General features: G+C 35.1%; 1 protein-coding gene across 1 annotated transcript; it reads left to right on the top strand.

Annotated features, from left to right (window-relative positions):
- Positions 1-81: 81 nt before the first annotated feature.
- Positions 82-18,638, top strand: Pi4KIIIalpha (phosphatidylinositol 4-kinase III alpha). Its single transcript, XM_081985340.1, has 27 exons — positions 82-407; positions 1,008-1,221; positions 1,277-1,692; positions 1,744-2,164; positions 3,030-3,194; positions 3,310-3,363; positions 4,017-4,268; positions 4,378-4,573; positions 4,632-4,916; positions 5,090-5,238; positions 6,031-6,201; positions 6,255-6,531; positions 6,584-6,889; positions 6,941-7,197; positions 7,309-7,487; positions 7,540-7,924; positions 10,582-10,789; positions 10,842-11,071; positions 11,122-11,389; positions 11,685-11,994; positions 15,036-15,173; positions 15,236-15,356; positions 15,412-15,779; positions 15,834-16,013; positions 17,291-17,537; positions 17,976-18,135; positions 18,228-18,638. Exons 1-27 carry the CDS (start codon positions 318-320, stop codon positions 18,451-18,453), a joined length of 6,273 nt encoding a protein of 2,090 aa, XP_081841466.1. The 5' UTR covers positions 82-317; the 3' UTR covers positions 18,454-18,638.
- The last annotated feature ends 111 nt before the right edge of the window (positions 18,639-18,749 follow it).

Here is an 18,749-nt window from a genome sequence, read left to right as displayed (position 1 = left end):
TTTAAATTTGACACTCTTGACAGGAAAAGTATCAAATATCAGCTGATTTCTATCAAACCAGCTATTTTGAGCTGTTTATTTATTGTTGATTTGTTGGACTGTGTTAAATGTTAGTTTAAAGTTTACTAGAAATTAGTTTAACATTGAATTGGGACGGGACAGGGCGGCTAGGTTATACCATTTTTAGCTTGCAGATTAAATATCTTAATTATCTGTATAATAGCTGGGATTGTCACTGTAGTGCTCTGGTTATTCTACAAAAAATTGAATTGGTTGTTCCTGTTGCCTGGACTTTTGTCACAGAAAAACTCACAAAAATGACGAAAGACGATAAACTGTTTTTTCATAAAACAGTCATGCATTTGGCTAGATCTTTGGCCAACATAAGAAATGCACCTTGGGAAAAGGTAAGTGCAAAGGTTTATTTCATTATTGCTATGTAGATAAATTACCAGTTATTGGTAATGGTGGTTTTTATGTAATACTGTAGTAGGATGGTGTACAAGACACTAATTAATACTTAAAAACATGTTTTTATTTTTTTTGCTAACTTAAACTACACATAAAACAAACCTATTGAATTCAAGTCAACATTTTACAAATGAGTTTTACTTGCTTAACTAAATTAATAGTTTTATGTTTTATATAAATTCAATTGGCAAAAAGTGCTTGTTTCCAATTTTTAAATAGTCTTAACACCTTTATTTAAAGTCCAGATTCATTTTTGATTAGATCATGAAAACTAGTACAAAATAGACCCCAAAAACATTTCTTTAATTTTTTTTTGTTCTTGAGGTTTTAAAAATCAAAACATTCAATCACTTTTGACACAAGTACAAATAATATGGCCTTTGCTGTGCAAAGAAGCTTTTCTGAAGCAGCACAATAAATTACTGGTTTAAAAAGTACCTAATTTATTGTAAATATTAAAATTTGATTGATATCACTATTCTCCATCCTTTACCATAATCAGTAAAACAAAAATAAGGTGTAATTTTAATTTTTAGGTGCAAATCTTGTTTAGTATGTGTCCTACAGAAGCCCAAAATGGTACTATATCAATTAGTTGCCGTCATCAAGACGCTGTGATAGCATTAGGAATATATTTGCTAGAATCTAAGCTTCAACACAAAGAAAAGATAATAACTTATCTACTGCACCTGGTAAAGTTACTGGAAAAAGCTACTTGGACAGATGAGATGAAGTACAATCCATCTGACAGTATGTTGTTACTCCTTAAAGGTTGTTTTAATGTTATTTATGTTGAGATTTGTAGGAATACCCATGGCTGAAAAATTTGCTTTCTGTCTTCACACTATTTTAACTGACATTGCTGTGCGTTGTGAAGACTATACTGAAGAAATCATAAATATTCAAATAGACAGTATGGTGGCATTGACTAATAACATCCTAAAAATGCAAGATCCCAATAATTGCAATAGTAGTTCAAAGTTGTTTCTGTGCAAAACTACCATACCTTTGCTCATTGGATTGTCAAGAGCAATGGGCCGCTTTTGTACCAGTGAGCCTCCACTAATTTGCAGATTATTTCCAAAGCCTGAACCGCCTTTAGGAAAGACGGCCACCACAAAGTCTTCTTATAGTCGAAGCTTTAGCAGTTTCAGAAGCATAATTCCAAGAAGTTTGTCAGGAAATTTAACGGCAACTTTTGACATACTTGCCATAACACAGGTAACTTAGTTTTATAGTTAAAATCATCAGTTGATTATTTTGCTTTGACAGGGATATGATACTCCAGATATGGCCTACAAATCAAATTCCTTGAGAAGAGGCTCAATTAATCAACATGCAACCTCATTTGACCCTACAACGTATTTTTTCGCCAAATTTGGATCAAGCTTTAATCAGTTTCCTCCCTTACGGATTAACGATCCTAACGACAAAAAACCGGCCGTTACATTCCCAGACAGACATCTGGCTACCATTCTGGCGCTTAACAAAAAATTGCTCACCAAGGAAATGTTGACGTTAATTGACGAACAGTCGCTGGAAATTTACGCGACCGGAAAAATACAAATATTTCCTTACAAAACATTTTCCGAGACCATAAATTTGGTGATGGTGACGTTGATGCGCGAACTGTTACAACCGCAGTTTGATTTGCCAGTTCCCTTCACCAAGGAAGTACAGGAATTTGTTAAAAGTATGTAACGTTTTTTAAAAGCAAGTTACAGTGATTGACAAAGTTTGTATTTCTATAATTAAATAAATTGTGCACTTTCTCAATTGATCTAGAAGGTTTTGACAATTTAAAACAATTTTTGAAATGTTTAATATACTTGTAAAAGCCTGTCGCACATTTTTAGAAGATTTAAGACACTTGTAGAGGCCTCTGGCACTATTAAGAACGTTCTCAATAGCATTTAGAGGTCTAGGGAACTCTCTGGGACGTTTTAGAAAGTTCTCTGTAGCCTTTGGAGGTCTTTGGCTCATTCATAATGGTCATAGAGGCCTCAGACAATTTAAAACAACTCTGGGAAAGTTTAAGACACTTGTAAAGAGCTCTGGCACTATTTAAAAGGTTCTCAATAGTATTTAGAGGCCTATGGAACTTTCAAAATGGTCCTAGAGGCCTCTGTCAATTTAAAACCATTCTGAGAAAGTTTAAGACAGTTGTAGAGGGTCTGGAACGTTTCAGAAAGTTCTCAGTAGCATTTGGAGGTCTTTGGCACATTCAAAACGGTCCTTGAGGCCTCTGACAATTTAAAACAACTCCGGAAAAGTTTAAGACACTTGTAGAGGGTTCTGGCACTATTTAGAAGGTTCTCAATAGCATTTAAAAGTCTATGGAACTTTCAAAATGGTCCTAGAGGCCTCTGGCAATTTAAAACCATTTTGAGAAAGTTTAAGGCAGTTGTAGAGGCTCTGGAACTCTGGAATTTGGAGGTCTTTGGCGTATTCAAGTCCCAACTCTGGTAGTAAAACCAGAAAATGTACTGTAAAACTTTATCAAATTGAAATGTTTTTCCAGTTTATTCTCTTTATATTATATAATATTATTTGTTTAGGTTTATACTTAAATGGGCAAACGGAACTTCAAAGCAGACATCACGATGCAAGTGAAAAAGAGGATCGTGAGAATAACTTTGCGTTAGTAAACAAATTTAAATTGAATGTGATGGCCAATGCTGCCTGTGTGGATCTTTTAGTTTGGGCCATTGGAGATGAAACAGGCGAGTTAGTTTTTCTATAATCTAAAAATGTTTATTGAACATTAATTATTGGCTTATTTTTGAATTTTCGGTTTATTTACTTGTAAGCTATTTAATTTTCTTTTATTTCTTGCAGTTGACTTGGAATATAACTTTTCAACTTTGGTCCAATTTTTAACTACCGTGTTAGGTGATCAAGTGTGCTCTTTCATATGTGTACGTGTGTGTTTCAAGATTTTGAGGCAAAAAGTCATTTTGGTTATTTTCAACTTCTCGTATCCTCGAAAATCACTAAAACATTTGTTGTTTCTATATTAACAATTCTCAAAATCTTGTTAGTACCTATTTGTGTTTTTCTGCTAAATTGCTGTTTCTTTTAAATGTCTAGAGTTTTATAGATTCGAAGTATATGAAAGCTTATGAGTATTTTGTCTTTGCCTGGTTTTTTGTGATTTTTTTTTAGTTTGTGTGATTGTTTCTTGTTTGAAAATATACTCTGGCAAACTGCGTTAACCGATCGTAAAATTATTATTAAAGTGTATTTTTGTTTTAAGAGGTACTCAAATCTTTAACCTTTAAATCATCCTGTTTAGACCAATTTTCTGAATAAATTAGAGAAAATCCACTAGTGTTAATGTCACGTGAGCATTCAACTAATTAGAATTGCTAATTGCATTTTCCGAACTGTATCACCGACTTTTGATAGAGCAAGATGCAAATACACTAGTTTGCCACTAAACCTAAAGTGGAAATTGTTTTTTTTTTTTGGTTTTTTAATCGATCAACGCACTTTGATGACTGGACACAAAATCACTTTTATCTAAAAGCAATTATGCATTTTAGGAGCAGATAGTTTATGCGGAAGATTGTCGGAAAAAATCTGTTCCAATCATGGTTACAGATTGGTTCTGGCCCATATGCCTTTGTTGATGGTGTGCCTGGAAGGATTAGGAAAACTGGGTCAAAAATTTCCTAACATTGCATCCACTTCGATTTACTGTTTAAGGGAGTTTTTGATCGGTCCCTCACCTATTTTAACCAAACTCCACAAGCAAGCCAACGAGACGACAGTCAAGGATAACTTGAAAGCCGTGGGTAAGTTTCAAAAACTCAGTTGTTGTCAGGAAAGTAGTGCAAAATGATACTTTTTAATGCTTTGCACCCAATCACATGATAGTTTCGTTGTTTCTAAAGCAATTTCCAGTTTCAGCGAGTCAGTTAAAAAACACTCCAAACAAATCGATCGTGCCTATTCAAAATGCGTTTGAAAAACTGAGAGACGCTGCTATAGAAAACTTGTGTTACGCCCTTGAAGCTGCCCACACATTGGATCCGGATTGCGTTCGAGCTTTAGTAGCGTCGGTCTCCAATAAGCTTTTTACTATCGGACAAAACGATAGGTATAATGAAAGTTTAATATAACAAATTAATACTGACAATCATGTACTTTGTTATTAGCGAAACAGCCTTAATATCTACAAACATAGTTATAATGCTGGGTCACGTGGCTGTGTCAATGAAAGGCACACCCAAAACTACCGATACTATTTTGCAATTCTTCCAGCAGCGATTTTGCAGAGGACCCTCCGCTTTGGATACTTTAATAGTCGATCAGTTGGGCTGCATGATTATTGCTCAATGCGAACCGCACGTGTATGAGGTGGTGATGAAAATGTTTACGATGATTACGGTTGAGAGCAGTAGCGCCGCCTATGGGAATTCCAATGAAAAAACTCAATACAGGTTAGGTTATACCTCTGTAAAAGTGGGCCAAATGTTACTTGAAAATATTTTTTACTTTATGGAATTATTTAATGAAAACTACGTTAAATGATTCTGATTAATTAAATGAATTGGATATTATTTAACTTAATTGATTAGTTATACATATTGACGACGTAATTTGGGGGTTGTAGACACGTTTCCAGGTCGGTTATTAATGCGTTAGCCAACATTGCAGACAATATTCAAGGTGAAAAGCAAATGAATGAATTGCTGGGAAGATTGCTCGAGCTTTTTGTTCAATTGGGCTTAGAAGGGAAGCGTGCTAGTGATAAGTCACCAGGTAAGCCTCAATATGTTTTATTTATAATTCATAGAAAGAGACATTTATTTAAATTGTTTTTGTCTCAAAATTTTAAGTTCAGTGAACATAATTTTAAATTACAGTTTAGTATAAAAATTTGTTTAAGGATGTATTTAAACATTGACCACAAGAAACTGCTGAATTCTGTTGTAAGGCTGGAGAAGTCTCTAGCCTTACGACTAAATACTATACTTTGTATCTACTTTAATATCAATTACTAACCCAAAGCAACAGTAAGGCGATATACAGGTGCGGTAAATCCAAAACCGACCATAGGAAAACCGTGTAACGGACAGAGAAACGTAGGTAATTGCATGCGCGGGAGAAAGACAGAAAACGAAAAAAATATCAAGTAGGCCATATTTTCAGCGCGCTGTTGCCGAACGCCAAGTATCACTCAAATACCGTCGACAAAATAACTTGGCGTTTGGCAACAGCGCGCTGAAAATATGGCCTACTTGATATTTTTTTCGTTTTCTGTCTTAGTCCCGCGCATGCAATAATGTACGTTTCTCTGTCCGGTACGCGGTTTTCCTATGGTCGGTTTTGGATTTACCACACCTGTATAGTGTATTGTCCCAGTTTTAAGTGACCAAATTTAATAGTAAACTCAGTGTTAAGGCTTTAGGTAAGAAATTCTTTACAAACTAAACCATCAGGAGATAAACTCCATTGTGAAAGAGATTTTTGACCCCCGTCATTAGCATGCTGCTGTTATGCGATTGACGTCATGACTCGCTAAAATGTCATATTTATATTTGAATCTTACAGGTGCTTTAAAAGCTTCAAGTTCAGCCGGAAATCTAGGAGTTCTAATACCTGTCATAGCCGTATTGCTGCGCAGACTTCCACCTATTAGAAACCCAAAACCCCGAATTCACAAGCTCTTCAGGGATTTCTGGCTTTATTGTGTTATAATGGGATTCACTGCATCGAAATCAGGTAAACTGTTCAGCTTGTTCTTATCAGAAACTACAAATAGTGATTTCTTATAGGCCTTTGGCCTCAAGAATGGTACGAAGGAGTTAAAGAAATCGCAGTTAAATCGCCGGCATTAATTTCACCAACATCTAGCCGATCAGAGATGAGAGAATTGCAGTACACTAGTGCCGTAAGAAACGACAGTGTATCGATAACCGAATTGCAGGAACTTAAAAATCAAATCCTGGAATTACTGCGGCATCCTGCTGACGTTACCGCAATTGTCAACAACAAACTCACATTTGCCCAGTGCACATTTTTGCTTAGCGTTTATTGGGTTGAAACGTTAAGGTTCGTAAAGTTCAACCAATGAAAATGTTTATTAAAAAATTTCATACAATAGGGTACAATACTCTGGCGAACCTAGTCTAGTGCCAATTATTTCCGATTATTTGAGCGATTCGGCCCTACAAAAAGATAAGGCAGGAATGTGGAACTGTGTCGCTTCAGTCAGTGACAGGGTATTTGAAAAATTTCTGGAAGTAATGAAGAACAAACCGAAAAACGAAGCGCGTGAAGCTGACTTGGAACAGCACGCTCAGTTTTTACTTGTCAATTTCAATCATATTCACAAACAAATCAGAAGAGTGTCCGATAAATTTTTAGCCAGTTTGGTGGACAAATTTCCTCACTTGTTATGGAGCAGAAGGTACAGTTTTGATAGAAAAATTGGATTCATACTTAAAAGTGTCGTTTACAGGGTTCTGTGGACAATGCTAGACATTTTACAAGTTCTCTCCCACTCATTGGAAATTGATCCAAATCAGGAAACTCCTACTTTAAGAATTCCGCAAACGCCTTATTCAATACAGTTGATGGACACTTTGGAAGCGAGAGAATCGATTGTGAAGGACTTTGCTGCCAATTCTGAGCGTATCATTAAAGAGGCAATGAAATGGGCACCGCATTGGACACGGTCTCACATACAGGAATACATTAATCAAATTCCAACTTCCGGTAAGTTTTTTTTTTATTGTCTCTACTATATTTTGTCCCTAGCAATGCTGTTTCTGCAGCTCCTGAGCTTTACAATATAACTCTGTTAGATTATTTCATTATTTCTTGAAGGTATGTGGCATCACACGGGCTTGTCAATGGCCTTAGAATCAATTGTACTATTTGGACCTTTAAACTTGTACAGCGCTCCTCTAAGCATTAACACACTAGAAAAACGACCTAAATGCGTGAAAAGCGACTCGAGCAAAATTATGTCCACATCGGCAATGAGATCAAAATATCTTGGAGAAGTAAACCATAAAACAATGTTTGCTTTAAACGTTCCTGTAATAACATTTTCAGGTTGTAGGCATGTTAAGCATTTTAGGTGAAGACGGTAAAGACAAATTAGTGTCCATCATACTGGACAGAGTGTGGAGTGCTTGCAAGCAACAATCCGATTCTCTTCATCGTGATGCGGTTTGGCAGGCTACCGCTTTGTTGATCTATTCTTCAGAGTTTGACAGGAAACTGTTGCACGCCATCGCGTGGTCGCAAGTGGAACTATTTAGTGTGGAAGCGATGCGTACCGCCGTTGAATGCTGGCGGTGGCTTATCACCTCGAAACCTGACATGGAAATGCGATTTTTGCAAGAAATGGTGGCCGCATGGAAGTGTACCGTACATAAAAAACTTGGACTTTTTTCGGTCTCCCAGTCACAGACTAGTCCGTTGGCGGTTCATGAAGGTACATTTTTTTCCGTAAGCATTCTTAGCAAATCGTTTGTGTTATTATAATATCCAAAAAAATAATTTTTGTTATCACGTTTGACACTGTTTTTCTAACTGACTATACTCGATTTTTTTAGTGTTTTTTTAGACTATTGGATAGGAAATTTTATGAGGATTCCAAAAATGTGCTTAAAACTGTCATTTTCACACCACAAATGGGTTTTACAGGCAATTTTGTCTTTGACTGTCCTTTCAAACTGTGTTTCTGTTAGTTCAAACTTTGACACTGTTTTTCTCTCTGACTGTACTCAATTTGGTAGTGTTTTTTTAGGTTAGTAGATAGGAAATTTAATGAGGATTCCAAAAATGTGCTTAAAACTGTCATTTTCACACCACAAATGGGTTTTACAGGCGATTTTGTCTTTGACTGTCCTTTCAAACTGTGTTTCTGTTAGTTCAAACTTTGACACTGTTTTTCTCTCTGACTGTACTCAATTTGGTAGTGTTTTTTTAGGTTAGTAGATAGGAAATTTAATGAGGATTCCAAAAATGTGCTTAAAACTGTCATTTTCACACCACAAATGGGTTTTACAGGCAATTTTGTCTTTGACTGTCCTTTCAAACTGTGTTTCTGTTAGTTCAAACTTTGACACTGTTTTTCTCTCTAACTGTACTCAATTTGGTAGTGTTTTTTTAGGTTAGTAGATAGGAAATTTAATGAGGATTCCAAAAATGTGCTTAAAACTGTCATTTTCTCACTCCAAGTGAGTTTAACAGACGATTTTGTTGCTGACTGTGTTTTCAAACTTTGGCAGCACTTTTCTCCCTGACTGTACCGAATTTAGTGATATTTTTTTAGGCTATTGGATAGGAAATTTAATAAGGATTCCAAAAATGTGCTTAAAACTGTCATTTTCACACTACAAGTGGGTTTTACAGGCGATTTTGTCCTTGACTGTCCTTTCAAACTATGTTTCTGTTAGTTCAAATTTTGACACTTTTTTCTCTCTGACTGTGCTCAATTTGGTAGTGTTTTTTTAGGTTAATGGATAGGAAATTTAATGAGGATTCCAAAAATGTGCTTAAAACTGTCATTTTCACACCACAAATGGGTTTTACAGGCGATTTTGTCTTTGACTGTCCTTTCAAACTGTGTTTCTGTTAGTTCAAACTTTGACACTCTTTTTCTCTCTAACTACTCAATTTGGTAGTGTTTTTTAGGTTAATGGATAGGAAATTTAATGAGGATTCCAAAAATGTGCTTAAAACTGTCATTTTCTCATTCCAAGTGGGTTTTACAGGCGATTTTGTCCTTTACTGTCATTTCAAACTGTGTTTCTAACAATTCAAACTTTGACACCATTTTTCACCATGACTGTACCGATATGTTTTTTGTTTTTTTTTGGCTATTGAATAGGAAATTTAATGAGGATTCCAAAAATGTACTTAAATCAAACATTTTCTCACTAGAAGTGGGTTTTACCAGCGATTTTGTCCCTGACTGTCCTTCCGAACTGTGTTTCTTTTAGTTCAAAATTTGACACTGCTTTTCTCCCAGACTGTATCACATTTTATACGGTTTTTCCAAGTAACTGAATAGGAAATTTAACGAGGATTCCAAAAATGTGCTTAAAACTGTTATTTTCTCATTCCAAGTGGGTTTTACAGGCGATTTTGTCTCTGACTTTCAAACTGTGTTTCTGGCAGTTCAAACTTTGACACTTTTTTTCTAACTGACTATACGCGATTTTTTAGTGTTTTTTTAGGTTAGTAGATAGGAAACTTAATGAGGATTCCAAAAATGTTTATTATTATTAACTCTTTTTTGACAACGTTGTAAAGCACCAACGAGGGTTGCCAGGTCTCGAAAACTATGTCTAGAGAATTCGAATCACATCTGGATATTTGGGGAAAGTGAAACTTGGATAAATACTAATAGGACGCTCCATATAAGTTTTTCATTAAAACATCTAAAATATTTGTCTATATACAGGGTTACAAAATTAAATTGGACAGTCGTGACGCGTATTTATTTATTTTAACCATATTTCAATCTGTAATAAACTTGGAAACTGTCAAATACCACTCCATTAAGCCATAAAACTACAAAACTGGTTTAAAAGCAATATAATCACTGTAAGTTATATTGTTATGCATTTTGTAGTTTCAAGAGTTGTTTTTTGGCAGTGGTCACGTGTAACTGTCTATTGTGGATATATTTCGATCTGTCACAATTGTTTTAACAGTCAAATACCACTCTATAAAGCTATAAAACTACTGTTATAGTTAATACAGTTATAAATCATATTAAATGCTTGTTTATAGGTTCTCAAGTAGAAATTGGACTTGTATCTGCTTATTTTGATTTTATTTCAATCTGCCATACACTTGGAAAATCAAAATCTTCTCTATTAAGCTATAAAATGACGAAACGTTCGTAAAACTAATACAGTTAATTAAAAGTTTCTTAGAGCTCCATGAGCAGGATTTTTGACAGATATGACGTGAAGCTGTTTTCTCTAGAACTGCTTCAATCTGTCAAAAATCACTCTATAAAGCTATAAAAGTTAAAAAAATCTGCTCAAAAGCAGGTCAAAATAAAATATCATAAAAAAAAATAAACGATCTTGAATATTCTTACTTATCTTAAGTGTAACAATATATTTTTTATAGGATGCGTCTTAGAGCCTGACAATCCATTCGTCAAACCACACGTTCTATGGGTACAGTTCATTTGCGAATTGGTAGAAACGATAAAGTACAGCAGTTATGAAAAAGTCGAGATGATTGTCAGCCTAATTCATCACTCTCTTCCGATGACTGTGGGTTCAGATCCCGCCATCATTAACAGGCATACATCCGCTATCGGTGTTCGATTCAAGTAAGTTTTACTTATCTTATTTCATTTCCGATATAAATTAGTTCATTTAAAGGCTTCTTTCGTGCGGTTTATCCTTGTTGCAAGGAGACATACTACCAAAGAGCTTAGCGAAAAACGTTCTTCGAGAACGAATATATTGCAGTTGTTTGGATTATTTTTGTAAACCATTAAGATGTCCCACCCAGAATACTAACGATCTACGAGAAGACATAACGTCTCTAGTCAAGTTTTGGCAAACTTTGCATTCGGATAAGAAGTATCTTAAAACTAGCGACGTGGGAGGTAACTTACCCGCTGCGTTGAGTTAATTGAGTATTTAACTCTGTTAACAGATTTAGGTCCACCATCGCAAATATCAGGAGTGACTAGCCAAGAACTGGCAAGATCTAGTGATTTTTCTCGTCCCACTTCTGGATGGATCAACACTATGCCATTGTCGACCAGCACAGCCACTTTAAGCAAAAGATCGGCCAAATCGGCCAGAAAAGTGCCAGTCGCTGACAACTTTGTAAAATGTTACCTGAAGAAACGAAATTTAATTTTGGAACTTTTGGCAGTGGAAATTGAGTTTTTAGTTGTTTGGCATAACCCCACATCAAGGTAAGAATAGGTCTGTTAGGCAGAGACAATCCCTCAGTTAGCACAGATTGCTGTCTATGATATATCCCATATTATTCAAGTGTATTTACAGTTAATGATTGTGGTAATCAATAGCTAATTATCATTTAGCTATTTCTCTCGGTTTTTTTATTAGTTTTTACAAGAAAACAAAGCACTTTTGGGTGAAGAGTGCTAATTTTGCAAAAATAGGTTAAATTTTGGATAGCAAAACCGACAAAGACAATTTGTCTTGGATATTCTGGTTTAGGTATCATAAATTGCTTTTTTTTTGCAGGACGGATCTATTTATACCGGGCGAAGAGCAAATTGCTCAGTGGCGCATTAAAACTATCACAGATAAACAGTGGCACGACTATACTCGTTTAGCGTGGGATATCTCGCCGGGATTGGCGGTTTATTTGCCTTGTAGATTCAAAACGAACGACGCGATCATTCAAGAGATCAAAACGTTGGTACACTTGAATCCCACTTTGGTCACTCACGTACCGGAAGCGCTACAATATCTGGCTACGACCGAAGCTATTTTAGCTGACAGTCCAAAGCTGGTGCATATGTTGACTTGGGCCAGGGTATCTCCAATTCAAGTAAGTGATTGTTATTTACACGGCCAGTTGACAAGTCCCTGTAACTTATATATATCCATAGCCAATTAAAAAATAATTTGACATTTGTCATTTTCCTGAAAAGTGCTTCCTAAGGAAAATACAGTCCTTCAAATTTCTGTTTAAAAAATCGTTTTTTTTTTGTCATAACTGTCAGACCGTTGGAGCAAGCACTTTATTACACGTTATTACGGTCAAAGACCCAAAACTAACCTAACCCAACTTAAAAATTGTCTTGGAAACGGAAAATTCACTTAAGAAGTTTAAAAAATATTATTGTAGCCAGTTTTCATAGTTTCCAGACAAACTAAAAGACTTTAGTTTTGAAAATTGAATTAGAAAAGATAAAAGTTTCAGAAGCTTAAAAGTTGTGTTTGTAACCAGTTTTCATACAAATCGAGAGACTTTAATACTAAACATTGGCTTGTAGACATAAAAACTACTTTTTCAAGAATTTGTTCCAACAAATTCATACATTTAAACCTTAAAAATTGACTTGAACCCCAAAATGTGACACTGAACTAATGAAAAGTGACATCAGAAGCTTAAAATTTGCATTTGAAGTAAGTTTTCATAATTTGAAGACAAATTTCAATATTTTAGTCTTGAAAATAGTCTTAGATGCAGGACATTGACATTAGATTCATAAAAATTGTCTTAAAAACTAACTTTTCTTGCTTTTTACTTTGCTTTTCATTTTCTTCGAATTCTGGACTCTTTTTAGTGCTTCAAAACTGCTTTCAGCTTGGAAAATCGAGTTTCAGGACTATCTTCACCAAGTTATTGACATAGCAAACTTAAAAAACAATTTTTAAATTCTTCATAGTCTTAAAATAGCATTTCAAGCTTTGTCACTATTAAATCGACTTCTAGACACCTCAGTGCTGAAAATTCGGGTATTTCTTAATAAACTAGACGGTTTTTAGTGTTTTAAGGCTGTTTTCAGTGCCTCAAATCGAGTTTCAAGACTATCTTTACAAAGTTTTTGACTTATCAGGCCTAAAAGCCAGTGTGTCCACTGACCATAGTCTTGAAAATGTTATTTCAAGCTTCTTCACTATTAAATTGACTTCGACACTCATAGGTGCAATAAATTGTAGCATCTCTAAGAAATTCAGACTGTTTTTAGTGCTTTTTAAGACTGAAAAATCGAGTTTAAGACTATTTCCAAAAGTCAAGTTTCTTCAGTAATAAAAGTAAAAAATTTTGGTACCAAATGCTACAATAATAGTTTTGAGAACTAATTTTTAGAAATAAAATAGTCCGAAAATTTAATTTACTTCTAGACTTGTTGTCCAGTCCAGAAAATTGAGTTGAACACCAATTAAAGTCTTGAAAATATACTTGTGAACTCTCTTTAGTCCTAGTAAAGTCAGTTCTAGCATTAAAAGTCAACTTTTATATTATTTTTAGTAGGAAAAAATGAGTTTCATGCACAATACAAACTTTGTCTTGATTTCCGGACTTTTTTTAGTTCTTGAATGCCAGTTTCAGACACTCAACCAGTATGGCAGTCTGAGAAAGCGAATCATAAGACCATTCCTAATAGTAAAAAAGTAAAACGATTTTTTAAATTGAAATTTGGAGGACTGTATCTTTCTTAGGAAACGTTTTTCAGAAAAATGACACAATGCTAGTCAACTTATTTTTTGATTGGCTATGAAATGGTGAATTATTGACACTTAAAACTGGACCACCCTGTAGATACATTATTTTTTGAGTTCTGAACTAAATTTCTACTTTTTTTAAATACGAGTCATATTCTATTTTTACCTCATCAGAAAGATTGATTTTTTCCCTTTAAAATAACCTATATATCTATAACAAGTATGGTTTTGGGGTAAATTTTCCCACCAGGATCACTGGATTAAACACCAATGGATTTTTTATGGGCGAAGGACAATTTATATAAACATACAAGCAATAGTTAGGACGAGTTACTTAACAATTTTTTGCTTATTTACCGAAAAGAGTTTTAATAAAAATTACTACGCAAAAAGTATCCCAAACCCCAATACTTGTTATAGGTCATTTTAATGGGAAAAAACCTTTCTGATTAGGTAAAAATAAAATATGACTCGTATTTAAAAAAGTTTAGTTCAGAACTCAAAAAATAGTGAATCTATAAAAGTAACAAATTTATATTTAGATTTGTTGTTAAAACCGTCAAAACTAAGTTGAAAGATTGTCAAAACCGCTGATTCAGCGTTTGAATTAAGTCAACTGTCTAAATTTAGTCAAACTGGTTGTCAGAAGTGTAAATCATGAAATGTCGAAACGTCAGAAATATCTTAATAATTCCTGAATCGTTTAAATTTGTTGTTAAAATAGTCCAAACCAATTTGATCAAAAATTGTCTAAACATGTTGCCAAGTGTCTCTAAAACTGTTAAAAAATGTCTAAACAGTCCTAATCTTGTTGAAAGTGTCTAAAAAATGTACGACTTTTCAAAATTTGACCAAACATCATGTTAATTGGTTAAATGGTTAAACTTAGTAGAGCCTACTGTTCAAAAATGTTTGTTCAACTTATACAGTATTAAACATATTGCCAAATGTCTAAATTTTGATTTAGCAACAGTCTGAAACATCCTAAATGAAACATGGTAAATGTAAAAGCTATTTTCGCCAAACTCTCATAATAAGTTACAGGGACCAAAATGTCGAAAATTCAAATTTTGACAATTAGATGGTTCTGTTTCGATATAAAAACAAGCAAATTAGGCCACCCTGTATACAGGTGTGGTAAATCCAAAACCGACCATAGGAAAACCGTGTAACTGACAGAGAAACGTAGATAATAGCATGCGCGGGAAAAAGACAGAAAACGAAAAAAATATCAAGTAGGCCATATTTTCAGCGCGCTGTTGCTAAATTTTGTCGACGGGGTGGATTTTGGCAACAGCGCGCTGAAAATATGGCCTACTTGATATTTTTTTCGTTTTCTGTCTTTGTCCCGCGCATGCAATTATCTACGTTTCTCTGTCAGTGTCACACCTGTATGTGGCATTTCTTTATTTTCAGGCATTGGCGTACTTTAGCAGACAATTTCCTTCTCATCCAATTTCGGCTCAATACGCCGTTAGAGTATTGAGCTCGTATCAAGCCGATGCCGTTCTATTTTACATTCCGCAATTAGTTCAAAGTTTGCGTCACGATAAGGTGCGTCTTAGTTAATCTAAATTATAACTGAACTAATTAAAACTTGTTAATATATTGACCAGATGGGATATGTTACTGAGTTCATAAAGTGGATTGCAAAAAAATCGCAGATAGTCGCTCACCAGTTAATATGGAATATGAAAACTAACATGTACACCGACGAGGAAATGCAGATGAAAGATCGTAAGATCGTAACACTGAGTAGTAATTAAGTAAAAAAACAATTATTATATTTTAGCCGTGTTATTTGAAATACTGGAAACATTAGTAAATAACATATTAAGTCAGCTGTCGGGACCGGCAAAAATGTTTTACGAACGCGAATTTGATTTTTTCGAAAAAATTACCAACATTTCCGGAGAGATACGACCGTATCCGAAAGGTCCAGAACGACGACAAGCTTGTCTAAGTGCGCTGAGCAAGATAAAAGTTCAACCCGGATGTTATTTACCCAGCAATCCTGAAGCCATGGTGTTGGACATTGATTACAAAAGTGGCGTGCCCATGCAAAGCGCTGCGAAAGCTCCTTATTTAGCCAGATTCAAAGTGGTCAAATGCGGAATTAACGAACTGGAGAATATAGCTATGGCGGTCTCTATTAACGAGGTTTAGCAGTTGCGACTTGTAACCAAATATTTTTTTGAAGCTCTCGATTTGCAGACGTACAAGCCAGAGTCTTTAGGTCCGGAACTGTGGCAGGCGGCCATTTTTAAAGTCGGTGATGACGTGAGGCAGGATATGCTTGCGTTGCAAGTTATCGGCATATTTAAGAGTGTCTTTCAAACTGTTGGATTAGATCTATATTTGTTTCCATATAGAGTTGTGGCGACTGCTCCTGGGGTAAGTACCACTTTATAATCACAGAAAAACAGGAGGTTTTTTCTTGGTTTTTGTATTTTGTCATGTTAAACCATGTTGGTTCTAACAGTAGGTGCAGAAAAACGTCAAAAATAGATTTTAAAAAGTTAGACCAACTTCGTAGGTGATCTGTAAGTCAGTCTGTCAAAACAACTGTAAAGTTATCCGGCACCGCCCTCTGTACAAGAAAGCCAAGAAGGTGCATGCCAAAAATTCCAATATGGCCGAAATAGTGGTTGACAGTTTGTATTGTGGAAATTGAGTTTTTCGATGATTAAATTAATTTTTAAGGTTTAAAGTCAAGACTTGGGATTACTTGCCAAAGTAATTTTTGTTTGCTATTATATATTGTTGTTTTATATGTTTATTGTTCTAGTGAAAGTGTAGTGTGTGTCCATTTTATTGTGTTATCACTATTGTTATTGTTCTTTCATTGTTCTATAATTTGTTGTTGGTTTTTTAACTTAAATTCTATTGCCTCTACAATATGCCGTCCACTTGTTGTTTGCCAAATTGTAAAAGCAATTTGGTGAAAGGACCAAAAGTGTCAGTTTTACTTTCCAAAAGACCCTGCTCGAACCCAACAGTGGTTGAAAGCTTTGAACTGGAATGATTTTACTCCAACACAATACTCAGTGGTAAGTACAATATGCTTTTTCATTCAGTAAACTTATTGCCTCTTACATACATATGTGAGTTACATTTTGAGGCCGTCTGCATTTTGAGAGCAACAAAGGTTTACTCTGAAGAAACAGGACAGCTTTTAGAAGTTTAGGCACATTTACATTTTAAAAGAAAGGTCTTGGTAATAATATATAACCCATTGACCAGTTTTGCTTACCTAACTTCAAGGATTTCCAAATTTTTTTTGATTGAGCAGTTTTCACATTAGTTTGTTGTACTTTCCAGGACAAAGGGTTCTAACCAAACTTGCTTTGGCTGGACTTTATTGGGTATAAAAAGCCATATCTATACATATCTGGATCAGAAATGAAGCGTTCTTTGATTTTCACTCACAACTTCTAATCAACTACACGAAAAAATAAAAAAAAAACATATTTTTTACTGCATCTGCATAGGTTTGTGTACAAAATGAACGCCGCCATTAAAAGTGACATTCTAGGCTTTCTTGTACAGAGGGCGGTGTATCCGGCAGTTAGTCACGTGACCGTCACTTGTCTATATTGCTCATTGATTTCTATTGGTTTCCCTTTTCTCTCTTCTTAGTTCTTAACAGTGGTGCGGTTCTTTTTTTACAGTGTGGAGTGATTGAATGCGTGCCCAACGCAAAGTCCCGCGACCAACTGGGAAGACAAACGGACATCGGAATGTACGAGTATTTTTTGAAAACGTACGGAGACGAAAGTACCAAAGAATTTCAGAATGCTCGGAGAAATTTCATCGTGTCGATGGCGGCGTACAGTGTGGTGGGTTTTCTGCTTCAAATCAAGGACCGGCATAATGGAAATATTATGTTGGATACTGAGGGTCATATTATTCACATTGGTAAGCCAAGCTTATTTCGTACTAAGTTGTACCATGATTTGTGGGACAGTCTGTATAACTAAAGACTGAGGCGTTTTATTTTAGAGCTAATGAAGAAGAATCTACAGGTGTGGTAAATCCAAAAGCGACCATAGGAAAACCGTGTAACGGACAGAGGAACGTAGGTAATTGCATGCGCGGGAGAAAGACAGAAAACAAAAAAAATATCAAGTAGGCCATATTTTTAGCGCGCTGTTGCCAAACGCCGTAAGTAAGTTTGTCGAGGGTATTGAATACTTACAACAGCGCGCTAAAATATGGCCTACTTGATATTTTTTTCGTTTTCTGTCTTTGTCCCACGCATGCAATTATCTACGTTTCTCTGTCAGTTACACGGTTTTCCTATGGTCGGTTTTGGATTTACCTCACCTGTATATCGTTTTTTCCATTTTTTTACAGATTTCGGATTTATGTTCGAATCCTCGCCGGGCGGTAATTTAGGTTTTGAGCCTGACATTAAGTTAACCGACGAGATGGTAATGATTATGGGTGGAAAAATGGAAGCTGCGCCGTTTAAATGGTTTTCAGATTTATGCGTGCAAGCATATTTGGCTGTCAGGTAAGTTTGGTCCAGATAATTTAAAGGAAAATTTGTCTAGGACTTTGTTAGTTAGCACTTTGCCGCATAAAACAATATCGTATTGTTTATAGACCATATCAGGAAGCAGTAATTTCATTAGTGTCATTGATGCTTGACACAGGATTGCCATGTTTTCGAGGACAAACCATCAAATTGCTCAGAGGCCGATTTAATCCCGGAGCTAATGATAAAGAAGCGGCAAACTATATGCTTCAAATAATCAGAAATAGCTTCTTGAATTTCAGGACAAGAACGTACGACATGATACAGTATTATCAGAATCAAATTCCATACTAAACACATATGTATAATGTTATTTTGATGTTATCTTAATGCTTTATTACGGTTATTGTGAATTTGGAGTTTTGTTGGTAGTTTTTGTAGGTTTAACAAGCTTTAAAGTTGCATTTCTTTGTTGTGTAAGTTGATAGTTGAAGTATTTATTGATGGTTACTCCTAATAAAGAATTCGAAAATATACAAGGTGTTCTATACAAATCCTAATACATTTTGAGCTCAAGAATACGGCCCCGAAGAAAGTTGGTTTTAACAACGAAGATTTTAGACTGTTTTGAAAACTTTCAAAAATTTTTT

The sequence above is a fragment of the Ips typographus genome, linkage group LG8, assembly GCF_016097725.1.
Source record: "Ips typographus isolate SLU linkage group LG8, UJ_Ityp_2.0, whole genome shotgun sequence".
Taxonomy (NCBI): domain Eukaryota; kingdom Metazoa; phylum Arthropoda; class Insecta; order Coleoptera; family Curculionidae; genus Ips; species Ips typographus.
Note: the sequence above shows the minus strand (reverse complement) of the source record. Positions and strands in the feature narration are given on the sequence as shown.